Source organism: Trachymyrmex septentrionalis, unplaced genomic scaffold (genome assembly GCF_001594115.1).
Source record: "Trachymyrmex septentrionalis isolate Tsep2-gDNA-1 unplaced genomic scaffold, Tsep1.0 scaffold29, whole genome shotgun sequence".
In the NCBI taxonomy this organism is placed as follows: domain Eukaryota; kingdom Metazoa; phylum Arthropoda; class Insecta; order Hymenoptera; family Formicidae; genus Trachymyrmex; species Trachymyrmex septentrionalis.
The window spans coordinates 2918882-2940193 of record NW_017305451.1 but is presented as its reverse complement, the minus strand read 5'-3'; the positions used below and the strand labels follow the sequence as shown (position 1 = coordinate 2940193).

At 34.8% G+C, this 21312-nt stretch overlaps 2 protein-coding genes across 8 annotated transcripts; both read left to right on the top strand.

Annotated features, from left to right (window-relative positions):
- The first annotated feature begins 360 nt into the window (after window positions 1–360).
- LOC108749462 (protein saal1) lies at window positions 361–2633 on the top strand. Its single transcript, XM_018488212.1, has 6 exons — window positions 361–713; window positions 883–1017; window positions 1214–1369; window positions 1515–1776; window positions 1844–2281; window positions 2383–2633. Exons 2-6 carry the CDS (start codon window positions 901–903, stop codon window positions 2631–2633), a joined length of 1224 nt encoding a protein of 407 aa, XP_018343714.1. The 5' UTR covers window positions 361–713; window positions 883–900.
- A 1267-nt stretch (window positions 2634–3900) lies between these two features.
- LOC108749461 lies at window positions 3901–21080 on the top strand. Of its 7 annotated transcripts, XM_018488205.1 has the most exons (23): window positions 3901–4126; window positions 5070–5199; window positions 5653–5814; window positions 9139–9327; window positions 9456–9621; window positions 9879–10073; window positions 10152–10241; window positions 10318–10425; window positions 10526–10626; window positions 10738–10864; window positions 11130–11263; window positions 13657–13872; window positions 14041–14996; window positions 15244–15596; window positions 18138–18340; window positions 18434–18461; window positions 18543–18683; window positions 18844–19073; window positions 19358–19469; window positions 19701–19769; window positions 19951–20057; window positions 20179–20400; window positions 20498–21080. In XM_018488205.1, exons 1-23 carry the CDS (start codon window positions 4090–4092, stop codon window positions 20712–20714), a joined length of 4293 nt encoding a protein of 1430 aa, XP_018343707.1. In that variant the 5' UTR covers window positions 3901–4089; the 3' UTR covers window positions 20715–21080. The 7 variants fall into 7 exon arrangements, with proteins under 7 accessions (XP_018343707.1, XP_018343708.1, XP_018343710.1 ...); XM_018488206.1 differs by lacking the exon at window positions 13657–13872; XM_018488209.1 differs by lacking the exons at window positions 3901–4126; window positions 5070–5199 and adding an exon at window positions 5326–5480.
- Window positions 21081–21312: the final 232 nt, after the last annotated feature.

Genomic DNA, 21312 nt, shown 5'->3' with positions numbered 1-21312 from the left:
AAAGCGAGAGTCTAATGTAGAAACAAAAAAACAGATCTCATGCCTTATGTTTTTGTACACTTCCGCGAAGGCTTTTTGCATCAAGAATAAGATAAATATACGTATAGTATATACAATTGTTTTATCTTTAACGAGGACAGGAATTTACAACAAAATATTAGGTTTATATATATATATATACATAAAAATAATGAACAGAGAAAAAGCAAGAAACTTGAATGAAAGTAAAACGAACAAATGTTTAAACCTAATATTTTGTTGTAAATTCCTGTCCTCGTTAAAGATAAAACAATTGTATATACTATACGTATATTTATCTTATTCTTGATGCAAAAAGCCTTCGCGGAAGTGTACAAAAACATAAGGCATGAGATCTGTTTTTTTGTTTCTACATTAGACTCTCGCTTTCGTCAAATATCAAAACTACTAAATATCAAAACAATAACACACTTATCTCATTTTAAATTCCAAAAGTATATATGTACTACAATTTTTTTACTATTAGAGTTCATCTGAATTCAGCTAAAAAGAACAAGCCTATTAACGAGTCCAACCACAGAAAACAGACGTATATGTACGTACAGTGACGTATATACCTGTCATTTCGATAGCGTGTATATTTTTATTGTTTTCATTCAAAACTTTAAAATCATCAAAGATCTCTTCTCATGCGAAACACTTCGATTCTTTCTTCATGATTGTTTGGTATTGAGGTAATTAGTAAAATTGTGATAATTTGATACTTAAGATCTAACCTAAAATATAATTATTGAACTATGTATACAATTATGAATTTTATGTTTTTACTATACATATAAAAAATGGTAATAAAGTTCGAAATTATTCGTTTGCTTTTAACAAAGTTGTGTAAAAATGTTAAAGGTACACAGAACGTTTGAAATGATAGATTCACAGGACATTAGTAAAGAGGAATTAGAAGTATTGAAAGGCGATGCTGTGGGTAACAATCTCTGCAGTAGCAAATGGATAATTAATACTCTGATGTCTCTACTTAAGGTAATTTCTTATACGAAAGTTATCCTGTGTGTGATAATTATAATACATTATAATTATCCTATTATACAGTATTATAATTAGCCTATTATAATACTGCAGAGGAAATGGTATGAGCAATGCTTAAAGTAGAGCGTGTAAACATATACAGAAAATACAACCCGAGTATGGTATTCATAATAATAGTGATATATTTCAGGTTAATGAAAATGGTTGGACGGAAGAGCTCGAAGATCAGCTTTGTACTCTATGGGATTTAAGTACGGAAGGAGAAGTAGTGTCATATCTTTTGTCACAGGATTTTCTTCAGATAGCGAAGTACTTGTTAACAATTTGTGACGAACCAAGATTCACTGTACGATTCATTTATCTTTATCATAACATATTTTATTTAATTCTACTTTAACAATTTTTTATTGTTTCTCTCTCTCTCTCTCTCTCTCTCTCTCTCTCTCTCTCGCTCTTGCTCTCATCCTCTCATTATCAAAATATATTTGTAGGAAATAGTCTTAGGTATTATTGGCAATGTATGCTGTAATGATGAAGCCATTGATACACTAGGATGTGATCAAGAATTAGTTAAACAAATCCTGAGCCATCTTGAATCCAGCGACTCATTAATATTGATCCAACTTATCAGGATTTTACAATTAATTGCATGGAAAATTCGACAAAATCCTCAATCAAATTGGATAGTTCATCTTACGGAATGTGAATTTTTCGGAGCTACTATAATTTTTATATTAAAGAGTTCAACTAATGGTATGCACTGTACTATGTTGTAGAAGAATCCTAGTTAATATAATCTTAAAATCTCTCTTTATTGCAGATAACTTATTAATATCCACAATGAGTTTACTTGAATTTATATCTCAGATAAAGCTGCTAGAAAAACTGTTTAAAATAAACGACTTGATTCCTGGTCTGTTAGAATCGTTTGCACAGATATTATCTGAAGGAAAAACTAGTCTCTCCGAATTAACGTTTGTCCAACATTGGCTGGCAGTGCTAATTGCTATAATAGAATCTGGCTCACTTACATTCGAGGACTATGAGAATGACGACAGGTTTTTCAAGCTGATGGATATCATGTACAGGATATTAAAACCATATAACAAGTCATACAATTTATATCCAATTCAGCAACAGAGTGCTAACATAATTTACGATGCTATGCGAGTATTATTAATTTTTCGTCGTTGCAACGTAAACATCCCAACAAGGATAGATTGTATTATCGCGATTCTAATTTTCTCCCTTAAAACAGGTAGGTAACATTATTTTTTTAACATTGTGAATACACACACACACACACACGCACACAGTGCACATGCAATTATTTTTTTCGTCTAATAACGTTTGTATTAGTTTTAGAAGCAGATGAGGAAAACAAGATGCGAGAATTAGATCCTAACGAGCTAATAAATGATCTTTTAGATTATATTATTAAATACTGGTTGTATATCATTGAATCTTGTACCAGCGAACAGATTGTAGAAATATTAGGTTTATGTGATAATGAGGTTCGTGAATGTCTAATAAGTCTTACTCAATCTAAAATGATACCTGAGGTGCTTGACAAGGTGAAAAAAGTTGTTATTGCTTTTGAAAAGAATTAAAAAAGATATTTCTTAGTGTAATATATTAAAAATATATGAATTATTGCTTTATTTTTCTTATATAATATTATGTAATATAAGAAATATAATAGTATAATATAATAATATTGTACAAAGTTTGTTATGTGTGACATTATATATATAATATTGTATACAAAATTGTAGTTACTGAAATCGACGATTTTAATTCAAAACGTATTATAATTATATTAAGATTTGATTCTAATTCCATTCCAATTCTATCTATTCTAGTAATTACAATTTTATATTTAATATGTGTGTGTGTGTGTGTGTGTGTGTGTGTGTGTGTGTAGTTCAGAAATAACGTTTTTACATTTTTATTCCATAAATTCTATACTAGTTCTTAGGAATTATTAGGATAAAAAATTACGTACATCATGTAAAATTAATTGATTGTACTTTTATTGTTTGTATTTATTGAATTTTTTATAAACTTTACTCATCGAACTATTGTATTTACATTTTCTCAAATTAATTTGGAATCGTGCAAGAATTTTAACTAAAAAGAACAAACCTTCTAACTCAATGGACTAGTTCAGAATTCTTCGAAAAAGAACAGACCTACTGTGTCGCTTGCTGAAAAAGCACCACGTTCTTTTCACGCATGCGTGAAACAAAGGTGGCCAATCTGCTCTGTGTGTGCTTGATTTTGAAACGTACATACAGATTCAAATGTAGCAAAACTACCCGTCGGTTACATCACCAATTATTAATTCGCTCATATTCTGTGTTGTTAAAATTGGGATTCGATTTGTGAGATGATGTAAAAGAAATCCTTTCGTCTAGATTGCCTTAGATTCAGTATAATAAAAAAAGAATATTGACGTGCGCCAACAATCCTGTTTCTCTCGTAATGACGATGACATAATTACGGTAAGATTCATTTTCTCTATGCCATCATGAGTTGAACGTTTCAATTCGGGGGGGGAGGGGGCGCCAGGTGGTCCATACAAGAAAAAGTGTAGGGGAGAAGAGAGTCCATGTGAGAAACAAACGAACTCGATTTCCCGTTGTTTGACTGCAATTTCCTACACCTATACACCTTCGCGGGAAAATCAATCAATCAATTATTACACGCGACAATTATTTTTCTCCCCCCCCCTCCTCCCCGTCACGACGTATATCACCGCGGTGAAGGTAAACGGACGGCCTTGCTTCTCCGGATACCCCTCTCGCCATTGCCCCTTGAGACGGTGGAATGGGGTGATGTCGGCCCGGCTTTTCAGTGCCGATTGCGAGTGATTGTGAGATTAGTTTCGTTATCACGGTTGGGTTCCTCGTCATCGAGGCTCGAGATGCCTGAAGGCGTTATTTCGCGACCCCTGTAAAATACAAATAGAGATCCCTCTCCGCGTATGTGTTTATATGCGCGAGTATACAAGTGTCTCTCTTTCGCAGAATCCCGGTGACGATTCGCACAATTTTCAGCAACATCATGTCCACGGGATTAGAAGAGGTCGAATTGGAAAATGGTGATTTTTTATTGATAAATCGAGCTAATTAAATTTAATGAAGATGAAGTTCCTGCTTGAGTGGCTCTGCATTACAACCTGTTTTCGTCGTTAAATTCGATCGAAGTTTTCATTTTTAATTATAAATTTATAATATCTGCCTTTTTTGCATAAAATTAAATTTTATTTAACAACAATAAGACAATTAAAAAAAACAGAAAATAAGTGATAGGTGTATAGTGGATGGCATGTCTATTTCTATCCGTGTAGATTAATTTTTATCTCGCTTAGTTTTTTATAATTAAAAATATTTACTTTTATATAAAATATACAGGAAATTAAATAATTCTATGCAGAAAAATTGCAAAAATTGCAAAGATTTGTGTCTACAGTTGAGAATTAATTCACAGGATTGAATTGCTTTTCATTTCTACTAACGTAGATTAACTTAATCTTGGTTCAACTTATTCTTTACTGTTCCTAATTCTTATGTTCATTTCTCTTAATGTTAATTAATTTTAATTTCAGTTTAATTTACTCTTCATACCTTTCTAATTTTTAGAAAAATATAAAGTTAGTTGAACCGAAATTAAAATTAAACTAAGTGCATTGGTAGAAACGAGGCATAGTGGCACAAATCAACACAAACATCATTCTTGACGATTCTATGAGAAATAAAGTCTGAACGATACTTGTGTCGACTTGTGTTACCAAATGGAAAGCACTCATTGTTTTGTAGTTGCGTTTAAAGAGTCTTTAATTCATTGCGAATTAAATATCGCGAGTCTGTTTTTCGCCCTCAGAAGAGTGGAAAGTGACCAAGACCTCTATTTTTGAAAAGAAACGTATACGAAATTCTAGGAAAATACTATAATATACGTAATATATACTGTAGTATTTTTCTAGACTTATATGCGTTTCTTTTCAAGAATAGAGACACAGAAATGATCCGTCATTTTTCTAGTTTTGCAGCAGATATTCATGAATTGCGCCTCAATGTCGACCTTGATGCCGGATTTGACGGTTCTGATAGACGATGCGGTGCCGATTTCCAGAATCGTCGAGTACATTCAGGATCAATTGCCGAACTGGTCGTGAGTGCCCGCACAAAACGGGACAACGTTAATTTTCTTATCAGAGACGCATAGACACGCCGTGTCGTTCGTCGATATTGACGAACATAAGACGCGACCGGGATACAGCTTGAAACAAATTGCCGGTATGTGTACACCAGGCGGCCGATCGATACAAGGACAAACGCGATCGACGACTTGGCGCACGGCTTTAAGCGTAGCACATTTTCGCGAGACGAGATACGGAAAGCCACGTGGAACACCGAGGCGAACCTCGAATATAAACTGTCGCGATTTTCAGTGTAACTGATGTTCATCTGTGTTATATAATATGTAGTCCATGTATGTAAATGAATGGAATTCATTTGCATACATTGATTACATATATTTAAGTGTCTGTGCGGTAGCTCGATTTCTGCAAAAAGAATCGTTCTTGCAAATACTGCAGTGTAACGTGCTAATTTTGATCAATAGAATCGACAATCTGGAGGAATTATGGAAATGTTTAGTCGCCATTTCGACGAAGGATTGCGTGAATTTACAACAATTCAAAGAGGCGACAAAATGCTGGATCACCAAGATTCAACAGATTCAGTCTGCGGAGCACAGCGATAATAATGTCCAGGAGAAACTCTCGTAAGAGGAAACAGAAACTTTGTTTAATTTAAAAAACACGTCGCATGTGTATAAACGGCATGTAGCGAAATGCACGAGTTCGTGAGACTTTTGAATAATTCGATGCGGTCGCTACTTGATAATCACAAAATTATTGCTGGAAGGAAGAAGAGATGGACGCACTTTTAAAGTAAACACACTGATTCTTTGTCTTTAATTTAAAACATTGCGCCGTAAATTAAGAAATTGCGACGCGAAATTACTGCGTGGATATGTAACAGCGCGGAATTCAGTGAACCGTAAACTTGATACATGGAACGCGTCGACCGGGAAAAAGCAAACGCGCGGTATTTAGACTTCAGAGGAATTGATTAGTAGTTAACCGAGTTATCCGCACTCTTCGCGCGAAATGTATTATTAGCACTGTATCTACATCTATTCTTTTCAGCTAAACTTGAACGACTTTTCATTCTTTTTCTCTCTATGGAGGAAAAGAAGAAAATATGAATTATGCAAGAAGTTTAGCTCAAAAAAACAGACTTTATATAGTTCTTTTCAATTGAACTTAAATATAATTTATTTTTCCTTATTTTCCACATTGGAGGAAAAAAGAGCAAAGAAGGACGTTGCAAGCTCAACTAAAAAACACAGGGCTTGTATTCTTGAATTTATATTGCAAAATCTATAATAAAACAAAAATCTGTAATATATATAACGTATATTATTACATGCTGAAATACGATCCTGTTTTCTGATTTTCGTATGCGATATTTGTCGAAAATAAAGCTTCAGCTAGGCTTTCTGTCGCAGACAAATTCGTTCAGATCCGTTTTCGATCGACATATATAATACAAACTCAGTTTTATTATTATGTAACGCAAACATATAGATTCATACACGTTAACAGTCGCGGCATATATTAACGTGATGGCATCGTTTGTATAGATTGTTTTTGGAAGACATCGTAAAACTTATATATAGACGGTAATATTTTCTTCGCCCATTCAGTGCAACGCGACATTATCGCATATATACTCGATAAGCGGTTGGACCGCTTCGATCGTGCGATAGTTTAACCGACTACGCTACCTTCTCATTTAGAGGCAAAAATTATTCGCGGTTCTACGAGCGCGTGATACGTGTAAGACATATAAATATGTATATATATGTATATTGTATATACCCGCGCATACACGTATTCAAATGAGCTCGCGACATCGAGTCAGTTTACTTTCTTTACTTCGATGAGTATAGCGCGAACGACGTATACCGCTCGTTAAATTTTATTAGAGCGATCCTACCTGAGGAAACTGATAAGAAATCACAGGAATGAATTTGAAGCAAATCAATTCAAAATTTGGTCGAATCTGCGAAATTGTACGCTTAATACTTGATATATCAATGCAACATAGACGACTTTCAGGGAATTCATGAATGAAAGGTATAGATTTAACATTCTAAGTTCAGAATGCATAGTTTAATTATATTTCTTATTTCTATTTAATTCCATGAGCTTTTTTAAGCGGAAAATGCCACGTGCACTATGCCTGCGTCACTTATATGCAGCCGGTCACTTATATGCAGCCTACCGACAGCGATCCGATTCACATTCTTGGAGTCATTTCGTCGTTGTTATTTATCGAAGTTAAACAAGGACGAGTAATGCTTACGAACGTTGTGAGCATGAATCGTACCGCAGCTTGTACCAGTGGCTTGTGATAAAGGCTGATTGCCACTCACGAAAAAACATACGTGCTGAAATTTCGTTCGATACAGCCGACATAAGCGCGAAGCGAAACAACGACTGAATTGAAAAGAATGCTCAGTGAACACAAAGTTACATGTAACGTATCTGTTAGTTGTAATTTCTCCACTCAACAATATAATTATAACACAATACTTTTGTTATGTTATGATTATATTGTTGAGTGGGGAAATTACAACTAACTGGCATGTTACATGTAACTTTGTGTTCATTAGGTGTTTTATTCTCTTCAATTCGTCAGTTTATTCTTTGTACGAACATTCTCTGTGCATGTATACATGTGTATTTATACATGTATATGTGTGTATTTGTATATTCTCATGGATAAATCCCCCCTAGTCGCGGAGCACCGCCAATTTCTCGCCGCTGGTCCCAATAGAGTCGAATAAGCGACACACAGGTGTTATTCGTGCGGTGTATGTGACGAATATTGTGGCAGCTGGAAATCGGCACGCGATATCTCTTATGCAATTCGCGTGTGGTGTTCAGTCGTTGCTCGCCTGTGGTCATATCTGGTGATCTCGTTAACGCCGATCGCGATCGTAAACAGGAGAAATTGGCTAATTTATTTCTGGAATTATTTACGTGCCCTCCACACGATTGATCGCGCGCGAAACGCTTGTGTGAATCTCCTCTAATTATTATGAATTGTTGAATGCAGCAGCTTAATTATTGTTGCGAATGCTCATTGCGAAATCGAAGAATTTAGAGTTAATTTATCGACGCGATGCTGGCACGTTTATGATAGTGATAGACGCATTCGATCTTGCATCGTTTATCTATTATGATTTGTGATCCGTACAAGAAGTAAGTGGGATATTCGGTCCAGATTATATCGTAATATTATATTGGATACAATGAATTTAAAACATGCATGTAAATAATAGATGAATTATTTTAATATAAATTTCTTTGGCAATACAATTTTACTAAGTGCATCAACTATATCTGTTTTTCTGTTTATTGAACTTAGACTCAATGAAGGTATATATGAAGATATATATCTTCATAGATATATTTTCATATATATCTTAACTAAGTTTAACGATAAGTTCAATAAACAGAAAAACAGACATATATGAAGATATATGACTTTTTATGTTTTATAGTTTAATTAATGTTTTGAATCATAAATTACTTGACGTGGATAAACACTTAGTTCTCTCGATAGCTTTTTTGTTACGCATTAACACTAGAAAGGTTAATCACTTAACCTTTCTAGTGTTAATGCGTAACAAATCATTATTGATCGTTTTTTTATTTTTAAATTGATATTACATTTTTTTTTGTATAAAAGATAAATCTGAAATTTTTTTGATTTTTCAATAATTATGTTCTTTGTTTCATAAGAAAAATTTGCTCATTTATTTCTTTTTCTATTTTTATAGTAATTTATTTATTTATTCTTTTTTTAGTGAGTAAGAAACACATTGTATTTCTAGTGTTAAATAAATATATTATGTACAGTACATAAAGGCAAATTAATGTGTTTAATGTAGGATGTGCGTTATGTCATGTAATAATAACTTTTATTTGTACAACGGTTGGTAATAATACATGATACATACTAATTGCCGTAGCCTCGTGAACGACGCAGACTCTTCAATGAAAACCATGGATCTGACTAATGATATCGTGAAATTAGAGTTTCGAAATATGAAATTTCGAAAACTCTGCGAGGAAAACAATGTCCTTCGCGACGAGCTCGAGCGACATGAAAGATCAATCAACAATCTCAAACAACAACACAGTATTACTGAGAAACAGTTGTGCGTATGATTTACTTAGCATCCAAGTGTTCTGTTTTTATGGATAATTTCAAAAAATTGATTTATATTAATATATTCTTATGATATTTATGCTTCAGCGATATTATATACATGTTTTATTAATGCAGAAAACATTATGTTCACAAATGTCAGCAATTCGAAAAGGAAAACGATGAGCAAAGAGATCAATTAAACGAGTTGATTAAGAATGAAAAGACTATGACCTTGGCTCTTCAAAGATATACGAAAGAGCATCAGAACTTGTTGAAGCAATTGGAAGCCGCGGAAATTGAGGTAAAAACTAATTGCATCTTATTATTTTATAGGAAGCTATTCATGATTTCCGTTTAGACGTAGAAATTACACGTTTACATTTTTATTTTGTATTTTCCATAATTTTTCGTAACTAATGTTCAAATATGAATTCTTGGATATAATATAATATTCGACATTTTGAATAAATTTTGGAATAATAAACATTTGATTATAAATAATCTTTATTATATTCAATTTTTAAATGCTTTTATTGTTTTTAACATACAAATAAATAGATACAAGCTATACCACCTTTAAAAGAAAAACTAGAGAAAATCACTAAAGAAAAAATAGAGTGTTTGAAACTGATCACCAAAATACAAGAGGAATTTGACGAAAAGGAAAACAATTATTGTCAATTAAAAACTACAATAACCGAACTCGAGGACACGAATATTAGCATGAAAGAGGACTACGAATATATGATTCATGTAAGTTTGAAGTATTCCTTGGTATTCATATAATCACGTACAACGAATTATAATGCGACAACGAATCATATATTGCAGAATCTGCGTGAAAAGAATCGTAAACTCATGGACGAAAATGTGGAGCTCCAATCGTTATCAGTCCTTAACGCATGTTCTACCGAAGAAAGAGTAAACTATTAATATTATAGAAATGTAAAATTGTAAAAATAATTTCTCGCGATGTAATCGGCACGATTATTTACAGCTCTCGTTATCACCAGTTTTGGACGATGAATGCTATCTACATAGCACACCCTATAAGTCGATAAAAGTATCAATGGAAGATTCATTGTACACGGAATTGAAAGTTTCAGTAAGTGAAAATATTTCGAGTTATATTAATATAACATAAGTGATACGAACATTTTAATAGAGATTTTAATTTTTTTCTTAATATATTTTACATATTTTAGGGCTTTACAGCTGACTACAGCAGAAATAACATACAAGAACTTGAGGAAGAATTAAACGAATATGACGCCAAGATTGTTACGATATTGGAACAGCTAGAAAAGTCATTATATTTCAGTTTAATTATTTTTTATTTCCTCTATTAATCGGTTTTTCCGATTTAACAATTTTAGTTTTGAGCTTGCTTTACGTTTTATTTGCGATTGATTTTCAGAGTTATACAATTTTTTGTTACGATACGGGGCTCTGTCGATGACTTATCTTGCTTTAATCCAGACACAGACACAAAAGCTCATAATATCGATATATTGAGGCACAAAGTATCTTTTCTATTAAATATGGTGAGTTTTATTCTTGTTTTTATTTTAGGATTTTTCTTTCATCGCTAACATCTTTTTGATGTTGATAAGGCATACGGCATACTTAAATTACCTTGACACGCGTGTTGTACTTGTCGCGACGTTACTATAGTTGGTTGATCGCATTAGCAATGAACACTAATTTTCATGACAAAGCGACACATATTCTTCGATTTTACGTATATGATCTTTCTCGCTTTTTTTTTTCTTTTGCCTTGTTCTCTTATCTATTCACGTCTTTTCGCAGATGACAGAAGAGATCACGAAAAGAAACATGAGACAGGATTCGAGCACACAGCTCCAAGTCGAGCCGACAAACGCAACCAGTTTGGAGCAATTTGGCGTCAGGAGTTTCCGGGATCTGTTGTCGACGCACGCAACGTAAGTTAACAACGTTCGCATGAGACATCGATGCGTAACACTTGCGCGTCTGTATTCGAAATTGTGAGCGTACCATAGATCAAAATGAAGATGATTAATTCCCGGAAGAAGAGTCTATTATAAATCGGTATATCGACTAATTTCTATGTTTGTTACGTTAGCAAACGAGACCTTGCGGACGAGTTGATTTTTATGAAAGACCGAAATGCCGTTCCGCTTATAGACGCCATAATCTCGAGCATATATGTCGCATAAACGGAAAAAATATTGCTTCAATTTCCGAAGCGAATGACCATTCGATTTGAATATCTGGCTCAAGGTCAAATATAGCGGGCGGATCTTCAGGGTTTCCCATAAAAATAGCGGTGCCGCGTTGCTCGTTGCTTATATGACCTGCATATATGACAGCGCCCTCGAATGACACTCCACGTAAAAATAACCAAGTTGCCGCAAATCTCGCCTTAAATCATGATTTCCATCTCGGTTCGCATCCCAACAAAAATATTTACCGACTATCATACTTGATCCATCCTTTCCTAATTTGCAAGCTCGAGAGTTTCATAGTCGCAATTTAATCCCGGCATTTATTATTATTATTTTTTTTCGAATTCACTATTAAACGCTTATTAGAAATATATAATATTAATACAAAAAAATGCGCTTAGATAAATTTTTATAAAATTTTCATAAAATTTCTTCCTCGTGAGAGGAAAAATATTCGCAAGACGACAATGGAACTTATCGACAAAACTGGAATTGACACATCACATATGGATATATCGAAGGAATATTCTTAAGCATTTATTATCTTTTTTTTCCTTAAAACAATTTTCTTGCGTTGCGAGAACTAAGAATATCACTGCACTCTATGTGTGTAAAAAGTGACTAATGTATGTATGTAATTGATTTTCCGTATAAAAATAATGTACTATACTGCTAACAGAAATGGATTGACACATTTAACCGTGTAATATAGTATCATTTTTACATGAAAAACTAATTATACACATATATTGTAGTCACTTTTACATTTGGATCTACAGTGAGTACCGCGAGAAAATACGTTGTTACGTGTTTCTTTAACGGGCGATTATCGTGATCGCGTTATAGAGATCTCTCGAAATGCAATCCGGAAATTACCTCCGGCTACACGATGCAGGAGAAGACGTCAGCACTGCTAGGGAGATCGATTCACCAGGCGAATGCAATCAGTACGCTCCGGACCTTTCTGTCGCGCGTGTCGATACCTCGAGAACGATATTTCGGGCAACTCGAAAAAATCACATATATCGAAGTTGCTTCCTCATTCAATCGAAAAATTATCTTCAACTCAAAGAAACTTGTCACACGATATAAGATTGTGAACAGCGATTCTTAGAATGATCTCTCGATTTCTCATCAATCATTAATACAAAAAATTTTGAGGACAAGTTTAGCATAAATTCTTCGAAAGATTCGGGGATATAAAATGTAAAAGATTAATTCGCGCCAAGTCGGGACTGATAGAGATTAATCGATGGGAAACTAGTAGAATAATTAATTACGAACGTGACACATGTGCATACTTAACAATAAGATATAGATACAGACAGCATTGATGTAACGCAGACATTAAACACGCGTAGCAAGGACAGTTTGATTTGTTGCCTTAATGGCATAAATCGCTAAATCTATGCGCACTACGCATGCAGTTCTAATTAGTCGCCTCTGTAATCTGCACGAATTGCTTATGTCATCAAGATCGACCTCGGTCTTTTCGAGCAAGCATGGAAAAATAAAGGGGACAATTTTTTTTCGTATAAATTTCGGTTTTAATAAAAAATGTTTTCGCTAACTCTTCTCTTGTGAAAGAATTTGCATATTAGTTATAATTATTTTTTTCTTAAATTTTATCATGCAAATTTTACAAAAAAAGGAACGTAAATAATGAATATTACATTTTGAATATATTGTTATAAAGATTGATGTTATTTGGCGATTTGGTGACACTATTATTTTTACAAATATGAATTTCTTTAATTATGCAAAAACGGCTTTTCATTAGTTCCTGTAATCGCTGTAGGTATATTATTTGCAATTATTTTTAAAAAGATTACATAAGATAAGAGATGCTAAAGTCAAGACTATTAAAAATTTGACAGACTCGCGTTATGCATGAATTTGTGTTACGCCGCAGGCTATTGTGCTGACATTTAAATAATTATCTCCCGTTATCGTGCAAAAACATATTATCGAACTTTGTGAACGTTAAGTGGAACGTGCCCTATAATGGCTAAAAGTTAAATAGTCGACTTTGTAAATTCTAATTCAATGCCGTATCAATGCGTTAAGTATGCTCGGTGTATTTAGCTTGCGTATTCTTTAACTTCTCTTTACTATAATCACTATTCTAGCCAGCCGAAAGTGAAAGTGGGTCTGTGGTCGATAACGCATGTGAATAACGAAGACGATGACTTGTTCTCGAGAGTTATAAAGACATGCCCGTCCCCAAGTGTCCAAAATCGATTCCGCATCATTGAACCTATCATCAAAGAGTTACATAACATCATCGAGAGCACTCTTAGCGCTCTTAGCGATTGTAAAGATCGCCCGCTAACCGAGAATTTAAGGTCCAGTTACTTATAAAATATGTAACAGTTCAAAATTAATTTGCTACGAAATATCATAAAAAAAGAAACGTAGTCGCGAAATATCATGTATTGTGAACGTATTCAACAATAATACAAATGTTAAATGGAACTAAGTTGCTGATAATCGAATGATCATTTTGTTAATAGGAACCAATCGATACACACGTTGCCGTCGGACTTACAATTATCCTCGCTAGCCGTGGAAGACTCTAGGCAAACATTTGGTTATCAAAATCCTGAAACGAATACTATCGATGCTTCGTTCGCGCGAGGAGATGGTCTAATGCAGGAAGACCACGACGAGAAATCTGTGCTAATTACTGCAGAAGCACGCGACGTTTTCAAGGAACATTCGACCCATTCCGAGGAGAATCGATCGAGTGAAATGTCAAAGGGATCAAGTATTCTCAAAGTGGATTCGAAGGCATTGGCCACGTCGGAGGAGATAAAGTGGGATTGTACAAGTGAACAAGTACTTGAAGTGAATAACGCAAGCAATCCAGCGAATCCCCGCAGAAAACTTTCTGTCTACTGCCGCCCGTTCGACGTCGTTGCGGTGCAGGATCCGCTCGAGGATCATCAGGGATCTAATTTGGAAGTGAAGCAATCATCGAGCACTCCACACAATTCTTCCTCGCAAATCAATAAGATCACCGATTGGGAGCGAAATATTGTGATGAACTATGCGTTTAATCATGGTTACCGCAACAGAGAGAGCGACAGCGATTCCACAAACTCCACGCCGGAAAAGCAATTACAACATAGCCTAGACGATGAAACACCGGTTGAGCAGACGATACTTAGAAAGATCTGTTTGGCGCCTACACGCTTGAAATTTCCACTGGAAGCAAAAAACGAGTTACAAAGAATTGTCGAGGCTTCCAACTGTGCTTCTCCCATTTCAATGAATTCCACTGAATTGGATTTTTTTCCTATCATCGGGAACAAGAAAGATAACGATGTTTCCATTCATTCATCTTCGACATTTATAGACAAGTGCAAGATGAAGAATGTGGCATTCGAATCTACACCATATTTAAACAAGACTGTTTCGCAAGCACACTTAGTATCTAATCGCTGTCTATCTTCGCGTGATCAAACTGGTAAGTATCCATCTTAATTAATCTTATTAGATTCGATCAAGGATATGAAGACTGTGTAATATATATTATACTTATTAATGCATATCACACAATTTAATGATACGACAAAAAAAATTTACTGCGCATATCAAAGTATGATAATATAATCCTCTCAATCACCTTCGACTTCTTACATCCGTCTCAGAAGGAGACATCGTGGAAATTTCAAGCTGTCTTATTAGATCATCGATTTCGTTTTCTCCCACAGATTTAGCGAAGATCATGGATTCAAAGGATCCCCACTCCTTGACGTGCGTGCAAAGAGTCGATGGCGAGAGTCAGTCGCGAATCGAACGGTCAGTCGATAGCCAAATGTCGAATCGCGAGGACAGTTTAGCCGTTTCAGGCAACGGCGAGTGCAAATCGACGACGGGGTCCAGTGATCGATGCAGCATCGCTGAAGAAGTCGTGAATGAGATCGACGAAATCGTCAATGTCGCGCCGTCCGCATCGTTGACTGATTCGAATTCAATAAAAGTAGTGCCATGCAAGAACTCAGTGCAAAGCGATGAAAAAGCGCGCGAAAGAAACTTGTTGGAGATGAAACCAGAAATACCACAGGTTGGTAGACTGAGAAGATTTAGATATAAATTTAGAAGTAGCTTTCCTTTTCTGGAATATCCAGTACGGACAAAGGAAAGATTAAGGACCTATTTGATCCGTGACGCTATTGGATTTGATTAAATTGGGTGGAATAGCCTGCTCGACGCGTGTAACTTGAGCACTGACACTCAATCACGAAAACAATTAAGTTACGCTTCAGCAGAAAACGCGGCCTCAACAGGCGGGCATTTTGATCACGGTCAGATGAGCCATGCAATTGAGATCGGCAATTATTACTGCTTTACGGGAATGATCAGCGATAAATCTGCGGTCAATTGGCACTAATTACTCGTAAGGAATGTCGCAATTATTTGACACGCGGTCACCGTGACTATCGCTAGACCGTTATCGCTAGCTTATGTTACAATCCAGCAATTAATATACACGAGTCTCAATATTTGCAATGGAGAGTTTAAGTGACCTTGACGCTTTGTTATTTATTATTCTGAGAGAGACATCTTAATCGTTTCCACTTGCATAAAATAAAAAGATTTCCGTAGAAACGGATGTAGCGAGATTTTCTTGAAAAACTGGTTATACGATTCTTTTTTAATTCTTGATGTAATATTTGTTTATTTTATTAAACATTTTATGTGATTACATATTGTACCGATTAAATACATGAACAGATTTATAATAATTTCTAAAGACGTGAGCCATCTGATGTCCGTGAAATGTGTTATATATAAAAGCAATTATATTTTTTTATAGTATATTTTCATTCTTTTTAGTTCGAAAAGCTAGAGGTAATTTATCGCTTCGCGATAATTTTTTTGTTTGAAAATTATATCTTTCTTTTTTCCTTTATACCTACATTTACATGTGAATAGTAAATAAACATGTAACGTATCTCGTTTAACGCGTTGTCTAAAATAGCCACAAGACAGTCGCGTATATTTCAAAGTCACGCGATTTTTTTCAGTTTGTTCTGAGCACGGAACGCTACTTAATTTGTTATCTATTAGACACAGCGTCTTTCCTATCGTAATTTATTAACTCTCGACTAATAAATATCTCGCCATCACAAATATATAATCAAGTCGATTATATTTACTGTGAAAATATTTCGTGACAATGTTCCAATTATGATTTAATCGCGTTTATTTCTTTATTTATCTTTTATATTAATTGCCCTCACAAATAATATATACTTTGCGGATTTGAAAGTCTCTTGTTCTTTTTTGCATTTTATTTACCGATGGCAAGTCGCGGACGTCTCTGTTATTTACTCATTTAATTATATCGATTTTTACTGGCACAGTTGCACCGATCATTACAGATCTGCGGCGAAAAATCCAGCGTAACAACAAGGTCGATCGCGAGTTTTTACCTTATAAGTTGCTTTGTGGCGATTTTTCTATTCATCAGTCGACTAGAGTTTCATTACTTGTTCGCATTATCTATGTTTTAATTGGCTATACTTATAGACTCTTTGTATTTTTATATTTTTTACTGTAATTTTAAAGGAAGAAAATTACATGAACATACACATTAAATGTTTTTCCGCGATAAGAATCTATTAGCTCATTTAGCTATCTTACGCAAATTTTATGTAACGTTAAATATTTATTCCTTTATATGCACTAAGAAATTCAATAAAGAATTGCTGATTCCCCCTCACCCTTCTCTCCCGAATTGACTTTGCAATAATTCTATTATATTATAATTATATATAGTATGAATGCTCTTATATAGTAGAGAACTGGTATGCATTATTTATAGGTAATTTATGAATTAATGATGACATTGCATCTTTCTTTTACAGATCGTCTGACACAAAATTCCACCGGAATACTGCGAAGTTATAAATATTACATTGAAGTGCGATAGCATCACATCACGTGCCCCTTCTACATCCGGCGGTCTATCTCGTTTGATATGAGAAATAATATTTGCCTTAAGTTTGCCACGTAAACTTTCGATAGATATTAGTGGAAAAGCGAGAAGAGAAAAGGCCGCCGAAATTCTCACTATATCCTCTCCACTCGTCGTGTTCATAGGCAGTAATTAATCATCAGAGTAAAAGAAGTTCATAATAATCTCCTTTAACAGAGTTCCATCGAGTCACTTGTCTCTTCTTTTCGGGCTTGCTATTATTTATTCTATCTTTCAATTACAAACTTTAATTACGCTGGAAAGCACGCGATTCTCTTGCATTTTTATTCTTTTCCCGATAATATTTATCCAAACGTGATGCTATAACGCTTGCATATGGAATGAAGGTCAAATTACTACTGAAAGTACATCTGTGCCAAGTTAACTGTTTTTATCGCTCAGAACTTCCCTATTCTTGCATATGTATGCACTGATAATTAGCAGGGATCAACAAAATTTTATGCAGAATGCAATTCTCTTCCGTTCTTGAAAGTCAGATACCGAGAGATAATTTATAGCGGACGTCCGCTAATTTTACGAGAGGCTCAGCGAATTATCGCATTTATCGAATTCCTATTGTTCTTCTTTTATTGTTTATTTCGAAATATTACTTTGTTATTACAGTTGACTTTAAATATGAAAAGATCATATTCGGAGGGCGAGAATCTCGGCCGATTGGAGTGCTGTTGCAAAAAAAATGCATCTTCGATTCCGGAAAGTAATCAACGAGTGAAAGTCTTCCCAAGTCTCGTGGATATTCGTCTGCAGGAATCTGGGCCAGTCTGCATAAATTTAGCCAATTTATCAGACATTGAATTAGCGATCAGGTGAGTAGTGAACTTGGTATAATTTAATTAATCAATACAAATATATTTTTGATCGTACAATTTAATTAATTGTTGAACAATTTTTATTTTCAGGGAGAATTCAAATGAGTTTGAACTGCAGGTAAATAAGCACATTCTAAGTATAAGAATTGTATAAGATATTTTGATGGATAGTTATATGACACTACTTCTATTATTGTAGAAGAAGTACATAGCGTTCTCGTTATGCCTCTGCACAGAAAGGTTGACTTTACCGCGAAGGATAGCGATGTCACTTCGACAACGCGATCAATCTGAGAAAAACCTTTCCTACGAAGTGCGGAAGATGCAGCAGGACATTCAGGCAAGCGAATACGAAAATATCTTGTTGCTTATTAAGCAATCGTGTAGAAATTTCGGCTAAATCGTTGAAATGTGTCTAATTTGATCGCGAAGCGTTTGCCAGTTAGCAAGTAGTCTTTCTCCATGGTTCGTTGAAGGGATTGAATTTTGCGTAACGTCAGGAACTCGCGCCACTATGCACGGATAGAGAATCCGTGGAGCGGGTGGAACGGGTCAGGCATCAATTGGACATGATCGTGCGATGTGCGCACAGGGTGTCTTGTGCAGCCGAGACTCTAGGCGCCGTGCAGCAGGAGCGTAGGGTATCTCGGGCTGTTTTGCTGGCCGACAAATACCTCCAAGTGCTGCATTCCCGGTGCGAGAAACTGATCACCAATGTCGCCGAGACCAAGTGAGGATCAGACTTATCACTTTTCTCTATTCGCCTTGCTCCGTCGTTCAATTTGTATTTTGAGTTTTGACGTTGCTTTGAAAATGTGATATTTACGTCTTCGATCTTCCTATCATGATTAAAATTTTAAAGGTTTACTTTCTTATAGAGATTATCGATAATCGGACAAATTTGGAATAAATATTCTTAGTGAAAGATTTGTTAATATTTGATGTAAAGTTCTCTCTCTTTGTTTTCGAAATGATGAGATAGTATCGGTGATAGTGCACGCTGTTCGTTTCCAGACAGATCTTGGTAGACAACAACATAATGATAGAGGAGAACGCCAGCGAGCTCAACGATGAATTGCCTCGCATCAGATACAGGAGCGGTACACCCGCCAATAATCGTATGATGGTTCGAAAATATTGAAAAATTCATGTTCATCGCTTTCTTTCGCCAGCTTTTCATCACATGTTAGATATCCATCGTATCTCGTTTCGCACTTTCCATCGTGCACTCGCACGTTTGCACAATTTTGCAGGAATTTTTTTACGCACTTACAGCTTGCACTCTTATTTTTTTTTCTTAATTCCGTTCTACCGATTAATAATCGGTATATTTTTTTTCGTCTATTTTTCTTTCTAGATGGCTAGGAGAAGAGCCAGCGTAGCCACAATGTCTCGGCCGATGGGCAACGCACAGGATATGACAAAGGCAATTTGTCTTTTTTACTGTTTTAGCTTCAAAATTTTCGCTTTTACAGCCTGGTATTTCAACAGGATTATCTTCTTATGTTTCTGCACTACTAACACTGACATGCATGATTGCCTATTTACTATTTTTTTTAATTCTTTTTATACATTTGTCTACATTGGTCACTTTTTGCTCCATACAGGACACTATGAGGCAGCGAAATTCTGTTTCCGGACGCGTGATTCTCAGGAGACCATCGTTTAGCTCCGAATCCCCAAAATGGGAAATCGAAAAATTACATCGTGCCGAGTTAGTAGTAATATTATTATATTGACTTAAATTTCTTAAGTTAATGCTTAAAACATGTATTAAATATTTAAGAAATACAATGTTATATTACATTGAATTTTTTAAAAATATTTTTAAACAGAAGTTCCAATAGCATCAGTGAATTACGAGGTATTTTCGAGCAGGCTGAATCTCGTCGTAGCTCGAGAGAGGAAAATAACAACATGCTACGATTGAATCATTCTAATGGCCAAAGTACAGTAAATTGTGCGATAATTGATAATGAGGTTTGGACGGACGTAAAGGAGGAAATCTCTTCCGAAGTTTCTGACAACGAAAGTATGAATTCTGAGAGTAGATCGAGGTAATTGATTTTTTTATTCAATTTCTTTTTATCACTTTATCTAAAATTGTTGCCTCTTTTAATGTAAATGTAATGCCTCTTTAATTTCTTTTTTTAGTGCAAAATCGTCACAATCTTTCCTATTAAGACGAGAAAGAAGAGTATTATCAATATGGCATATAGTGCTGTTGAGTATTATAATTTTCTTCTTCGTATTTTATATAATTCATGCAATGTCATTAAACGTTTGCCAAGAACCGTTAAACAAACGGTTGATCGGATACGTTTTCGACAAATGCGGTCAGATAAGGAACGCGGCGCCTCATCCAATGTGACTTTCTTGCGTTCTGATTAGCTGTATCAGTAAAATAAGTAGTAAGACTAAGTGTAGATTGTAACATATGTCAATTATGGAAAGGCTGAATAAATTAATAATTGCAGAATTCGTTTCGCCTTCTAGTGAAGTCACGCTTTAGCCGCGAGTGCTGTGATTTAAGATTTTCGATTCCTCATTGCAACTGTGTTTGTATCATGGCTTCAGAAACGACAAATCGATAAATACTTCTACACTTTATGCGAAATAAATCGATTTTTTTCGGCTATTACTTGTGTTTGACAAAAGATAAAATCCGCAATATTGTAAATGTATTAATAAATAACTGTAAATATCTACTCAAAATTTTTATTTGCGCTGAAACCGGTGGACACATCGATATTGAATAATACATTCATTTATTAATGCAAGAAAATTAAAATGATAAAAATGTTTAACATTTAATCAATTTATGTTATCAAACCCGCACACGAAAGAATTAATTTATTTCGACATAAAAAAATAGGAAGGATTCATGATCCTTGCTTCTGACATTCGTAATTCGACGTAATTGCAATGAGAGATCAGAAACTTAAAAAAAAAATAACCGTTTATCTACA

Bases quoted from the DNA above. Each gene is read 5' to 3' on its own strand.
- LOC108749462 (XM_018488212.1), top strand. From the start codon at position 901: ATGATAGATTCACAGGACATTAGTAAAGAGGAATTAGAAGTATTGAAA. The intron at 1,018-1,213 runs GTAATTTCTTAT...GATATATTTCAG, and splicing joins CTCTGATGTCTCTACTTAAG to GTTAATGAAAATGGTTGGAC. The intron at 1,777-1,843 runs GTATGCACTGTA...TCTTTATTGCAG, and splicing joins ATTAAAGAGTTCAACTAATG to ATAACTTATTAATATCCACA.
- LOC108749461 (XM_018488205.1), top strand. From the start codon at position 4,090: ATGTCCACGGGATTAGAAGAGGTCGAATTGGAAAATG. The intron at 10,426-10,525 runs GTAAGTGAAAAT...TACATATTTTAG, and splicing joins ACACGGAATTGAAAGTTTCA to GGCTTTACAGCTGACTACAG. The intron at 14,997-15,243 runs GTAAGTATCCAT...TTTCTCCCACAG, and splicing joins ATCTTCGCGTGATCAAACTG to ATTTAGCGAAGATCATGGAT.